Source organism: Epinephelus lanceolatus, chromosome 20 (genome assembly GCF_041903045.1).
Source record: "Epinephelus lanceolatus isolate andai-2023 chromosome 20, ASM4190304v1, whole genome shotgun sequence".
Classification (NCBI taxonomy): domain Eukaryota; kingdom Metazoa; phylum Chordata; class Actinopteri; order Perciformes; family Serranidae; genus Epinephelus; species Epinephelus lanceolatus.
Genome location: NC_135753.1, coordinates 30,683,226 through 30,698,166, shown reverse-complemented (window position 1 = coordinate 30,698,166; position 14,941 = coordinate 30,683,226). Strand labels below are relative to the sequence as shown.

The following is a 14,941-nucleotide window of genomic DNA, read 5'->3' as shown; positions in this document are numbered from 1 at the left end:
AGAGCCCATTTGTCTAAAAGTCTAAGAATCTACATACATACTCAACTCATAGCAACTGGCTGATCAGCAAGTGCCTCTGTGAGGGAAAACATATCCACTGACAGAAGAAATTTAAAGTTTGAAAATGGATAATCAGTGTCTTGACATGAAACTACAGTGGATATAAAAAAATCCACACAACTATTGTGAAATTGCAGCTTTCTGAGATGTACAGACAGAAATAACAATATAAATGTCAGATTTACTCCAACTAACAAAACTGAAAACAAAAGGAAGTGGCAGTGTTTCTCATACATTGATTTATTTGTGGCAGCCAGCCACAATATCTGCACTGACCACCACATAATGATTTTATATTTTGTGTTGTTGTTTTAGCTGTTAAAATCCAATGGCAGCTAGAATAAATACACTGGAAACATGTGCTACTTTGGCTCTGATACAGCCAACTGTCTGTCTGCAGTTCCCACTCCACTGTGTAGCTTTGCTCAGTGTCCCACCCACAGCACTTTCTGCTTGGTTACACATCATGGGGAATAACCTATCAACACTGAAGGCTGCTGTGCCACTGATGGCAAAGACGAACACAGACTGGAGCTGCTCCAGTGAGAGAGCGGTGCTGTGTGTCGAAGCTAAGGCAGCAGATATTACTTAAGTTGTATTAAACATTGCAATCCTCTTTGACTGCAAAATACACAGTACACAATAGACAGTGTTTTTGATGGCAACGTTCTGCCGTTCGTGACAGTACTGGATGGATGTATATATACTGAATGTAACTTCAGTTGTACAACCCCTATTCTAAAAACATTGGGATGCTGTGTAAAACATATAGAAAAACATGATTTATAAAAGGACCTGACTAGATGAGCTTGGGAACATTTTGGAAAACCACTGTCGGTAAATGCAGTTCATTGCTGCATCTACAAGTACAAGTTAAGACTACCAGAATCTACCATGCAAAGTGAAAGCTACATATCAACAACATCTGGAAATGCTGCGGACTTCTCTGAGCCCGAGCTCATCTGAGATGGGCTGATACAAAGTGGAAAAGTGCGCTGTGGTCTGTCAAGGCCACATTTCAAATTGTTTGAGGAAATCATGGACATTATGTCCTTTGGGCTAAAGAGGAAAAGGATCATCAGCATATAGTTCAAAAGCCATCATCTGTGATAATATGGGGGGTGTTGCTGTCAATAGCATTGTGGGTAACTTGCACATCTGTGTAGGCACATACAGGTTTTGCTGCCATCCAGACGACGTCTTCTTTAGGGACATCCCTGCTTATTCCAGCAAGACAACACTAAGCCACATTCTGCACATGCTGGGGTTGCATGACAACTGCAACTACACAGAGCAGTAGGATCTTATCAACATTAAAAAAAAAAAGAAAAAAGTTGTAACGCTGTGCAAAATGTAAATAAATGCAAAACCTGCACTCTTTTACTGCGAAGCCACGCTGTTGTAACTAGTGCAGAATGTGTCTTGGCAACACACCCCCGTATTAACACAGATGCTGGCTTTGAACTTTAAGCTGGTAACAATGTGGATGGTCCTTTTCCTCTTTAGCACTGACACAACGTCCAAAAATAATTTAAAATGTGGACTTGTCATACCACAGCACACTTTTCCACTTTGTGTCAGTCCATCTTAGATGAGCTGGAGCTCAGAGAAGTCAGCATCATCTCTGGATGTTGCTGATATATGGCTTTCGCTTGGCATGGTAGAGTCTTAACATGCATTTGTAGTTGCAGCAATTAACTGTGTTCACAAGCCCTTGTAGTAATATACTTTAAACAATCATGTCGATTTTTAATCCAGTGCTGCCTGGGGAATCAAAGGTCATGGGCATTCAAGCCTTTTCAAGCCATTTCAGCCTTGCTCCTTACATGATTTCTCCAGATTCTCTGAATCTTTTGATGAGGATTGTAGATGGTGAAACTCCTACATTCATTGCAACTGTGCGTTGAGAAATATTTTTTTAACAGCTGGACTGTTTGCCCTTGCATGTTTTCACTAAGTGACCATCCTTGTTTGTAAATTGCTGAGCCTTTTGAGGATGCCCCTGTCCCAACATTTTTAGAACATGTTGCAGACATCAGATTTAGAATAAGTGTATATGAAGTTTATCAGTTTGAACATTAAATACCTTGTATTGTACTATAATCAAATCAATGCATTTTACACAGCATCCCACCTTTGTTGAAATCTGGGCTGTACCACACCCTGATTGCATTAGTCCGTATACCCTTTCATAATGGGGGTTCCAGCTGTGTTCAAGGTTTACCAACCGCTATAAAAATCATGCCTGTTGGTAAACAGCATACGCCTGCCAAGTCCAAGAACAACACTGAAGGAACTAAAGCAATTTCTGGCAAGTGCTTGTCACCCCTTGCATGTTACAGATCACATTAAGGATGGAACAAGACTGACATCTAATAGTTAATTCAGTCTCTACATTTCACAAACCTGCAATTTCACAAGGGTGTGTAAGAGGTCTTTTAAAAAGTCTGTTAGCTTCTTACCAAAGTGAGGCAGAGGAGGCACCAAGGATGAGGGAAATCTTGCTTTTTCGTTTGAATAAGGGCACATGGGGAGCATTTCAATAATTTCAAACAAATCATACTAGTTCTTATTCGTGCGACTGGATTTTGTTTATGTGGCCCTAACTTACATATACATGTGAAGAATTAATATTCTCCCATCAACCTAGGCTCAGTGTAGACAATGTGCTATCGGTTCCCCTGCCTGCCCTCCATAGTATACTACACTCTGCTTTCCTTTTCTATGCGTTTATCTTTCCTGGGAGTTTTTCGACAGAAGTGCTGACAGGCCTCACTTAATGAAAACGAATCTACTGTTATACTCTACTGTTACCAGGACCAAGTGAACCATGAAGAAGTAAAGGCCCAGCACAGGGAACATAATGAATACCTGCTGGAAATATGCACGTGCGTAACTGAGGTGGTCTGATAATGACTTCCATTATTTCATCTTTTACAAAAGCATATAATTTATCAAATTTAATCAGGAAATACTCCAAATCTCAAGTGAATTATATTTAACGACGTTACCACTCACAGGGGATTAAGGCTGTTAATGAGAAAAACACAACAATGCATTGAAGAGGCCAGAGGCACACCACACTCTTCAAGGAACCCATTTTAAACCATCACAGATACTGTAATCTGTGATTCACACAGTTGCAAACTAAAGATCAAGCTCACCAGTCCGACACTCTGTGTCACTGTCTGAGGGTTGGTGGACTGGGGTGGAGTTGGGTGTAGCATCTCCATTGACGATGTGATCAAGGGCGGGGCTGCAGGAGCTGGAAGGCACCTGACCATCCACACCATTGGAGGCCGAACAGGAACTTGACCTCGGGCCCAAGTCTGTACCATTCACTGTGCTTTAGGAGAAAACACACACAGAGTTCAAAATCATTTCATCAAATCTGAATCTGGAGACACACACACTGTTAAAAACTCAGTAGCGGTTCAGCAAGTTCATTCATTCATTCTAAAAGATGATAATTCCAAGAACAAAAAAACTCAAGCTCTGTTTTTCCTACTGGCCCAAAACAGTCTCATACTAACTCTGACTTACAGGGCTTAGTGAAGGTAAGTGTGTGCTTCCTCTGTGTGTGTGTGTGGGTGCCAGATAAAAGACCGACTTGTGACATTGAGACTATTGTTTTGTAGGGGCAAGGACAGGACATAATAGGATGGAGTAGTGACGTAATGGGCACAGCTGAACAGGCTCTTTTGTGAGCCAGCAGAGTTCAGACAGTGCCACAGACGAGCCAACGCTAAGACCAATACAAAATCTAATATATGACTCAAGTCCAGGCTTTGTCTTGGCAGCCAGCAATAAGAAAAAGGTCGGACCAGCAAGCTGCGACCAAGAAGAAAAAGTCAGACAGGGTCATAAACGAAGACAACAATGGATGTTGATTTTACTACTCAGCATGTCCCGAATCACAAAAGCTACAACACTATACTTAAATACACAATGTTCAGTAAGACACATTACACAGAAAATGATGCCAGTAAATTTTTTCTACCATATCTGCCCAAGTCTACATTTCAGTGTCGAGCCCAGTTCATTTGTATCTATAATAATTTATTGTTAGCATTATACTGATGTTTCAATATTTACAGATTACCTACAAATACAAAGTCAAAGGCGACTGGAATTGCTGTTTTAGTATTGGAATCTGATGCAGAGAGAGGTCCAAAGACAAAACAGACGAGCAATTACTGAAATTACCTAAGTAGGAACACACACAGTTTGAACCAAATCCAACTTTTTGCTCCTGTAGCCAGCACGGAGGCCAGTATCAAATATTTTGACAGACTGTGAGACCTGGCGCCTCTGGCTCCACAGGAAGGGTCTCCCTACTTGACTGCCTGAGGAAAAGTAGCAACACAAGCTAACTGAAATGGAGTGAAAGAAGAAGGGAAAAGCAACAAAGCAAAGTAAAAAAGGAAAACAGGAGGGAAATGAAGGCACAGGTAAGGTGAGTGAAACTCAGGAAATATAAAGATTTCTAAAATGAAATAAATAAATAAATAACGGGAGGTAGGTGGAACAGAAAAGAGAAGCGAGGTAATAATGTAAAGACTGCCAGTTAAGTATGATAGAGCTGTGAGTTCATGAAGAACAACTGGAGAGAGAGAAGTAGGGCAGAGGGGTTCCCCAAGAATCAGCTTCCAGATAAACAGTCGATTACTCACTTCTGCTTTTACAAGCTGCAAGTGAAGTCACATTTGGGAAAGAGGTGGGGAGGTTAAAACCAAGTTCAGACCAAAACTTCAATTACAATTTTAAAAAATGCAATGCAGGATAAATACACACTGTGTTGCTTTTCTTCTTCTTTTTAGTAGAAACTGTTTAAAGCTTCCCTGTTTTAAACTGGAGCTGATCTTCCCTTTTGTGCTTGAATTCATTGAAACAAAAATGTATGTGTATGTTATTATAATTGTTTAAGGTTTCATTACTTAGGTAACAATGACAAAGCAAAATTTTGTCTTGTCACCACAAATTCCCCTCAGCTGGCAACCTTTCCGATCTTGCTGTGGACTCATTACTCAACATTTTGGGAACTCCCAGGGAGGGGAAACACTACCAAGTTTTAAATATACCCCTGTTTGTGTCTTGCAGTCCTCTCAGCAACTGCAATGCAGAGAGGAGTCAGGCAGCCACAACCCACTCAACCCCCCCACCAACCTCCCGTCTGTTGCGATGAGCAGACGTGCTTCCTTTGTGGCTTTCCCATAAAAGCCCAGTAAGCCTCATTGAAGGGCACTTTTGCTGTGTGACAAATAATAAAGACTGGCACCAGTGGGGCAGCACGAGAGCTTAAAGCAGAAGGGGATAGAGCCAGGGTTTAGAAAAGTAAGACAAAGACAGAACACAGACCTCTCTGAGTTATGTATGTATGTATGTGTGTATAATATATATATACATATATATACGTGTGTGTGTGCGTGTGTGTGTATAGCCTTTTTACACATGCTAATGCAATTCAGTAGAATAAGAGTATCAGTGGTAATATGCCTGTATGTGTTTCCATAGGGCACACTGTGGCGAAACCATGCAAACACATAATTCTTTGCAGCCTGTTAGCATTCCTTAACTTGAGGATTAGCATGCTCCTGGTTCTCAAGGAGTTTCTCTAACCAGGCCAACAACCATTTTAGGAAGAGTGAAGGAGACAGAAACATTTTTTCCCATGAAATATGTTGCAACATAAAATAACCCCAAATGGCTGGGTCGTTGAGTTAGTTTACCTGTTGGCAGCCCTTGAGGAAGAAGAGGAAGAGTCTCCATTTTCATGGATGGCATCACCATTTTGTTGGACTTCTAGAGAGGATTGCAGAAAACAATGTTACCCTACAGATAATTATGCAAAGGTGTATATTTACTACAATAATTAATTTAGTTGACAAGTGCCTGATTGTACAAGGCTGAGGTGACAGAGTGCCAGCATTTCCAGCACATGTATCTGTGGCACTTTTTTCTCCCTGTTCTCCTTCCTTGATTGTCATTCACCAGTACACATGGTAATTAAAATTGCCAACCCCACTATCACCCATCCCTAACACAGAAATACTCACTGGTGCCATTTGCTGCATTGCCGTTGGTAAGCGGTGCCAGTTCCTCCTGGTCAGTGATAGTCAGGCCATCTAGGTAGACAGTCAGCTCCCCTGCGGGAACCGGAGCCCCCTTCTGCTCCACGCTCAGTTTCAGCACCTCCTTCACATTCTCCACTGTACAGCCAAAACGGGGGATGGTGTGGGAGGAGGCATTACAATAGAGGCCCATCAAAGAAAACAAAAAGCAAACCATTTAGACTGAATTTATAATATTCATATTACAGAAAAAGATGCAATGATGTGCAGCATGGATATCAGGCAACCTCAACAACAAACATGTCATCATGGTAATGTTGATTAACTTTAATAATCCCTATAAAAAATCCAAAAATGGGACAAAAAAGGTCCGGATACATAACACTGATGTCTGACTTCATGACTCTTCTGTTGTCTGGTACTGTGGCAACTGTGCCGCAGCTGTATTTGTTACATAATAAACACATCCCACCCTAGACGTTGTGTTATGGTTCTGTATTTTTGATGTAGCTTAATCATACATTTCCTGTCATGCTTCTCCAGGGCTTGAATTAGGTCCAGCGTGGCTTTGCCCAGCAGAGCATCTGCCTTCAGAGTGTGGTGACTCCATACTTTGAAATCCACCTGTGTGTGCGGTGTTACATTCCTAGAGGGTCAAAAACACACAAACAAACACACACCACATGTAATTCTTAAAACGTTTTACACAAATCTCACAATTTGACAACATCATGAGAAGGACAACAGACACAGTCAGAAATTGGCATTGCTAAAGCATAGACTCATTCATCGTGTTACAAATGGATGGATTCACTTAGCACTAAGCTCTGCTTCACACTCTCACAGGTTTTCAATATAAGTTTAATATAAGTGCACAACCCTGTGAACTTCAATCACTGTTGGAGTTCTACAGTGCTTTGGGATCAGTGAATACATCTAAGTAGGGCTGGGTACTGAGCTTCCATATTCTATGGCACCTACCAAATTGCTTCAATACTACTGAGTATCAAAAAATGCATCTTCATGCGGTAACTAATTTTGATACCTACGGAGTAAATCTCATCAGCGTCAGTGAGCCTGCTTCTACCAAGATCTAATAATGCTTATGACTAGCTGTCAAATGTTACACATCATAGACATGTTGCGCCCAGAGAAAGGATCACGTGTGTTGTTGTATTTTGAGAGGCTTGACTTTGGCGTGGGAGCCCATTTCCTCAGTTTGTGTTTATCCTTATTCTATTTGCCATTTTGTACTTTGTGAGTGGTGTGTGTTTATCAATGGCTTTGAGTCTGTGTAAATCCTGCAGGTGACAAAGTCCATAAAGGAAAGGTGCTGCGGCCTGCTGATGTAGCTGATGGAAAAGCATTTAGACTTTAGACCTTGTGCAGCTTGTATGATATGATCTTGCTCATCATTGTTATTTTATTATTATTATAATAAAATTATTATTTTGTATCTGTGTTTACCACTGTAAATCAAGTAGTTGCTAATACAATTTAGTTAGAAGCGAATGAACAAACATTTTTATTTTTGAACCGCATCTATTAATATCAGTCAGCCCAAGAGTGATTTACACAAATGGATTTCTACAAATGGATTCTGTGTGTTGCATATGTGTGAAAATGTCTAAGAAGAGATTGAAAGTGTGGCTCCATTTGATCAGGCTCGATGCCAGTGGCATGCAATGCAATATATGCAAACAGACATGGTTGCCAAGACCAGAAACGAAACAAAATTGATGAAACACTTGAACGTGCATGGCATAAATTTAAGAGTGGATGGTTGCTCTGTGATGGACTGCAAGAAAAAGACTGGACCACAGCCTTCTTCCTCTCAGCACTAAAGTCCACTTAATGTTACAGAGCCACCTTCAAATTTTTCACCAGCAGATTGCCCCTCATCTGGGATTACTGAGGACGGTGCGTGATGACTGTGGGTAATGGGTAACCTTTAGCATACAACATAAAAATTTGGCCAAGTTACACATGGTTGCTTACTACACTTAAAGCAACTGCAACAGGTGCGGTGACTTAAACTGGGACCTATGTAACGTTAGATAATAGACAACATCAAGCAGTGGTATAATGGCTTATTTTTTATGTTGTAAAACTGCTTTGAGTGCAAAAATGCAAACATAAAACTCAAGTGCTGAAACATAAAACTATGAAGAGCTGAAACATAAAACTAAAGAGCACAAACATAAAACTAAAGAGCTGAAACAGACAAATTAAATTAAACCACGCTGTGGGTTCATATTTTCAAATGCTCTGAAACTGCTCTGAAAGCATAAAAATAAAACTAAAGACTTGTACCGTAATGTGTAAATGTAATTATTTTCGTCAAAATGGATTTTAGAAAATTGGTATTGAAGTCAAGGTATTGGTACCAGTATGGAACATTTCTGAACGATTCCCAGCCCTACATTTGAGTTTGGGGAACAGACATGTGGTGACATATGTACACTGAACAAATAAAATCACTATTCAAGACCTCCTACTTTCAGCATCTGCTCCCTGTCACACAAGAAAAAAACAACAAACAAAACAACTATTATTTAGATGCTCTCTTCTGCTCCTCCTAAAACAATCTTGTCTTTGCTGCAGGCTGAGAGACTGATGTACTCAGCTCACACAGTGCTGCTTCCTTGTGTTTTCTGTGCTTAGACAAAATGAACACTACACAGCACATTCATTGTATTCACGGTTGAGCACATCAGCCTAAAGAGAAATATCTAGGATTATAGCCTTAACACTTTGTGTAGGACTCCCAATGGCTTGCAAAACATCTATGGTGCAAACCCAAGATCGCAAAGGTAGCAACAATCTATCTTGTTGGCAATAATTACCCAATCAAGGCGATTAATATTTGCCATGACGTGTCTCTGGCATTTCGCTGGACTACTCAGAAGCCAGAGAGCTGCAAAAGTCTCAAATGATACAAAGAGCTCTGTGTGTTGTCATATAGCCTTTTCTCTTGTTGAACCACCAACCTCATGTTTGTTACATAACGTATGTCCCGTGAAGTAGACATAGAGCCCAAACTGCTGCACCTAAATCAACTTACTAAAAGACCTAGAGAGGAGGAAATCTCCATGTTCCTCACATAACAGCTTTTTATATGAGCATGGGCAACTTGGAAATCAACACAGGCTCTCTCTAGGAACATTCTGGTTAGGGGGAGTATGACAAGACAGATGTCTGTGGTTGTCTCAACTTCAAAGTCTGTCTCTCATTTTACCTTCTCCAAATAATGAGAGACAGACTTTGATGGGATTCACGAGTTCCCTGACACTCATTTATGAAGTGCACTGTGAACACGAACTTGTTTATATAACATGCTGTGACACACATACACACACACACAGACAGTCAGATACACAAAGGAGGCAAGTTGTTGCTTCTTACAGAGTGAGCCTCTCATCCCATTTAGGACTGGAGGAGCTATGAGACTTCACTGTGCGGCGCGACTCCCCCTCCGCTGTCACCTCCACATAAATGGCAGTCCCAAACAGGCTCTTCTTCCTCTTGATTTTGGCACAGGAAACTGGTGGTGGGTACATGAAGCAAGTGATGAGACCATTGAATTATTTTCTTATTCCAACATTTTACATTTTCAGCATGAAGTTAATACTCTTGTTTAGAAATTCAGATGTACAGTGCTTAAATAGTCCTTTAAACACAAAGATACCACGACAGTGTGCCTATGAAGACCCTTCATTATGCTGCCTTTGCTTTTTTACACAAAACCAAACAACACAAGCAAAGTGCCGCCCCAGTGTGTGATTTTTAGATAGCATGGCGGCATTCCAGTAGCAAAAAAGGCTTGACGGGTGTGACGTGTAGCACAGCAGTGTTGGCCTCTAGTGTGACATATGACATCAGCATTGAGTAGTGCTTTCCAAACAACAACAATGGCAAAACATGGAAATAATAATAATTTACTGTCTCTGTTACATGGGGGTTGATCTTGCCCTTGGCTCCACAGGTAAGAGCTGCTGGACCTCATTGTCTCCCCAATTTGCGGACATTTTCAATTGCTATTCTTCTTAAGTTAGCAGCTAGCTGGTTTTAAATCTCCCTGCAGTGGGTCATACACATAACACGTCGCCAAAACAGCACACCCGTCCTGTCCTGCAGGCTTTCTCTTTAACACAGACGTTGATTCACTGCCAGATTAAAAGGCAAAACAACTCTGGACCCCCATTCTGCGCTGTTTATAAAGAACAGGAAGGTAGAATAACTACGTGACATTCCTGCCTTCAACAAGGGGGTATAAATGGGGCTAATGTGAGCTCTGTGAGAGAATGACAGGGTCTAGACCCTGAGAGACCACCCTACCAGTCTTATTCTTTATAGCCTACTGTGTTTGGACTCACCAATGGCATGGAGCTGTGTCGTTCCGCTGTGGTTATGGCTAGACTCTGCTCTAGATGAGGCCGTGGCCATGTCATACACCACAGTGGGAAACCTTCAAAACCATACGCACACGGACAAATAAAGCAAACATCAAAACACATAACACATAATAGCCCGTAAAATCACAAATAAGAAACGTGAACTTGGCATGGTTCAAGTAAAAATACAGCTGAGAAGTCGTAAAGGCTTCTTCTACATATTCTGAACATTTTGTTGAGATTTGTGGTCATGATTCTACCAGCTAGAGCCCTGCACGGGACTGTTTTCTTCATCCCGCTCCTGCCCGCTCCTGCTGAATTTCTGACCATTACCGCCCGCAACCGCAACGTGTGTGTTACGCTCCCACCCGCACCCACATTGTGTATGTCCACTCCCGCCCGCTCCCGCAAAACTCTGAGAATTTATGCCCACACAATAATAGAGATGCACTGATTTTGTGTCTTCTCCCATCCCGCAGGAGAAAACACGTCATTTTATAGGCTATTAATAAAAAGATTCATGGGATTGTTTGTTTCGTTTCCCTGGCCTGCATGATTTTTGACACACTGGTCAGGAATAGTGCTCCTATTTCATTGTTTTCATTTAGTTTTTAGTGAAATAAAGGCTGTTTCATATTCTATTCTCCTCCTCTGTATTTTATTTATTTTTTTACCTTTATATAATCATGCAGTGATTGAGGTTAAGGTCTCTTTTCTAAGAGAGACCTGAATAAGAAACATTAATGAGATAAAGCCTATGCTCAATAATACCAGCATCATCACGCCTCTTTATGTAATTAACAAATAGCAACGACAGTAGGCTGTGAGTGGCTCAAATAACACTAATAAATAACATAAACAAAGTTAACAAATGAAACTAATGAATTTAACAAATGAATCACTTGGCCATAATATTGCTGTGGAGGAAAAGAATGTTGCTGACTGACTGTGGTCTCAATCCCGTGCGTCTCTCTTCCAAGATGCGCCCACAGACACTAAAGGCCCGCTCTGAAGGCGCACTGGATGCGGGGATACTTAAGATGAAACACGGCAGCTTTGAGAGCGCTGGGAAGTAGAGGGATCAGTGCACCTTCAGACCACAACATTTGTTAACTCCATCCTGTCACTATAGGCTACATCCCGATCCCGCAGTGTTTTTTTAGCCGCCCATTCCTGCCCGCAGCAAAGTTCAAACCGCCCGCTCTCGCAAAATTTGGGTTGGGTCCCACGGGACCCGGCAGGACCCAATCCCAATGCAGCCCTCCACTACCAGCTCTTAGCTTCATCTACATGTGTTGTAATTGATTCCCCATACTATAATTGTACATTGTAGACATAATGGTTGAAACACAATCTATACTCACAATTGGTGCGTGCTGCTAGACCCTCTGGTTCAGCCCACTCCGTGTCCCATGGTTCCTCTGAAACAGAAAAGAGCTTGTTCTTAGGATGAGGTTCAACACAGCCGGTGCAAACTGCAGCAGTTTAAAGTCCGACCTCTGATTTATTCTTTTGTATGTATACACATTTTGTAACATACAGCAGCAATTGTTTTACACATAGTACCTGTTGTGTCCCCAACAAGGAGGAATAAATGAGATATTCTGTATAAAGCTCCAGCTGCTTTGTTTTCACTGTCACATAACATTAGATCTGGTGGTAAATTCTATAGTCTAACAATTGCAACTTGCACTTACTACAACTGAACACCAATCACACCTACAAATGTTTGACTCTCATTTTTGCAGTGGTCATCACACAACACTTTTTGTTGAGCTGGCTTCTCCACTAACAGCACCAACCTACTTCTTGGACACTTCACATCGCAGGAATTACATTCTACTGTGTGACTACTGTCTTTTGTAAAAGTAAAGTACACTTGTGAGCACTAGCTTCAATCAGCCTTGCTTTAAACACTAAGCAGCAAGCCCCTAATGACTAGAGGTTTGTTGCAGGACTAGTGCACTGTCCTTAGTACCAATTCAGTACTGGTTTGTGATACCTATTCCTATTCCAGCAATTTCTCCATTCAGTATTCACAAAGCAATCACGTAACCTGTTGTTTGCTATTTCCTGGTTACACTTTGACCTGTAAAGTACAGATAGTGTTTTTGCAACGTGAAGCACAATTACATATGATAAACAGTTGGCTTTGTTTTTGTTTTTTTTTTACTTTTCAACTAATGGATTTGATAACTGGGTTAAACTGAACCTGTTTAAAACCTGCCTGATCACTTGTACTGCAATGTGCCATGTTCTAGTGTAGCGCTGTAAAGCTGTCTGGGAGTTTCTTGTCTATACAATGCTGTTTCTGAGCAGAATGATACAGTGGGGTCTGGCTTTGTCTCATCACCTTGGTGCCAGCATTAGGTCTTCTAATATTGTTATAGCACAATTCTGGCAAAGTGCATGTTTAAGCCCCTTTTAACATGGACATCAAACTACAAATGTGCTGGCAGTTTAAGTGTCAACGTGATGTTTACTCGTCCCTCACAATGGCAACCTGGCTAGGTAGGAACAAGAAACATTTCCATTCAAAGGTCAAGTCTGTATTTAATGCAGTAATATTAATGTCCTTAAAAACTCTCCAGCTAATTCAGAATGCAGCAGCACGTGTACTAACAGGAACTAAGAAACGAGATCATATTTCTCCTGTTTTAGCTTCTCTGCACTGGCTCCCTGTAAAATCCAGAATTGAATTTAAAATCCTACTGTTAACTTATAAAGCTCTAAATGGTCAAGCTCCATCATATCTTAGTGAGCTCATAGTGCCATATTATCCCACCAGAACACTGCGCTCTGAGAACGCAGGGTTACTCGTGGTCCCTAAAGTCTCCAAAAGTAGATCAGGAGCCAGAGCCTTCAGCTATCAGGCTCCTCTCCTGTGGAATCATCTTCCTGTTACGGTCCGGGAGGCAGACACCGTCTCCACATTTAAGACTAGACTTAAGACTTTCCTCTTTGATAAAGCTTATATTTAGGGCTGGCTCAGGCTTGCCCTGTACCAGCCCCTAGTTAGGCTGACTTAGGCCTAGTCTGCCGGAGGACCCCCCTATAATACACCGGACACCTTCTCTCCTTCTCTCTCTCTCTCTCGTATTCTATTACTGCATCTTGCTAACTCGGCCATTCTGGATGTCACTAACTCGGCTTCTTCTCCGGAGCCTTTTTGCTCCACTGTCTCTCAGATTAACTCATATCGCAGCGGTGCCTGGACAGCGTGACGTGTGTGGTTGTGCTGCTGCCGTGGTCCTGCCAGATGCCTCCTGCTGCTACTGCCATCATTAGTCATTAGTCATACTTCTACTGTTATTATACACATATGACTATTGTCACACATGTATACTGCCAGATATTAATACATACTTTCAACATATTGTACCACAGTAGCCAGAACTATAACTATAATATTATTACTTTCAATAATGTTGTTGTAACCTACTGTCATTACCTGCATCTCTCTCTCTGTCTCTCTTTCTGTCTCATTGTGTCATACGGTTTACTGTTAATTTATTATGCTGATCTGTTCTGTACGACATCTATTGCACGTCTGCCCGTCCTGGAAGAGGGATCCCTCCTCAGTTGCTCTTCCTGAGGTTTCTACCGTTTTTTCCCCATTAAAGGGGTTTTTTTTGGGGGGAGTTTTTCCTTATCCGCTGCGAGGGTCATAAGGACAGAGGGATGTTGTATGCTGTAAAGCCCTGTGAGGCAAATTGTGATTTGTGATATTGGGCTTTATAAATACAATTGAATTGACTGATGTAAACACTACAATACGTGCACACAGAAAAAAAAAGCGGACATTTTGTTCTGCCTATTTAAGACCGTACTATAGAAATATCATCGTATCATCTAACCAGCATTTCAAATGTTAAAATGTATATTATTTTAGGGCTGCTCGATTAAGGAAAAAATCATAATCATGATTATTTTGGTCAAAATTGAAATCACAATTATGCAAACGATTATGCGATGCACATGATGACTTATATTGTGTACACAACCTCTCTTGCTCTCCCTCTGCCATTTTCCGCACAGTTTTTGAAATCTTCCACGATTACCTGCCCCTCAGATTATTCATAGTTCACCTATTTGACTGGCTCATGGAGTGAATAGAGGAGAGGAGGGGAGGGGCGGTATTGCGCATGCAGAAGTTCATATAACATCTCCAAGTATCCGTGACCAAAAATTGTTTACACTCGATTTAATTAATTTTGAAATCGTTTGACCTCAAAATCGTAATCGCGATCACCGGACGATTAATTGCACAGCTTAAATTAATATTACCTAATAATATACAATGTTACAGCCATTTATCTACATGTGTGTGTTTATTTTTGTTGTAAACATTTGTACTGTGTGGCGCTGTGGCAACTTCCGGTGGAAGTTCATTTAGTCAGCCAGGTTAATGAGGCC

The 14,941-nt window shown here is 41.2% G+C and overlaps 1 protein-coding gene across 2 annotated transcripts in view; it reads right to left on the bottom strand.

Moving 5' to 3' along the window:
* wwp1 (WW domain containing E3 ubiquitin protein ligase 1) overlaps positions 1-14,941 on the bottom strand; it is a 36,558-nt gene that overhangs the window by 14,693 nt on the left and 6,924 nt on the right. The window contains exons 2-8 of one of the 2 annotated variants that reach the window (XM_033638718.2): positions 11,890-11,946; positions 10,508-10,599; positions 9,537-9,675; positions 6,653-6,777; positions 6,117-6,269; positions 5,790-5,862; positions 3,225-3,406 (exon numbers count right to left, since the gene is read on the bottom strand). In XM_033638718.2, coding sequence (XP_033494609.2) covers positions 3,225-3,406; positions 5,790-5,862; positions 6,117-6,269; positions 6,653-6,777; positions 9,537-9,675; positions 10,508-10,577 — 742 coding nt within the window. In that variant the 5' untranslated portion in view covers positions 10,578-10,599; positions 11,890-11,946. The remainder of the gene's footprint in view (positions 1-3,224; positions 3,407-5,789; positions 5,863-6,116; positions 6,270-6,652; positions 6,778-9,536; positions 9,676-10,507; positions 10,600-11,889; positions 11,947-14,941) is intronic. The other variant, XM_033638720.2, reaches the window with a different exon arrangement.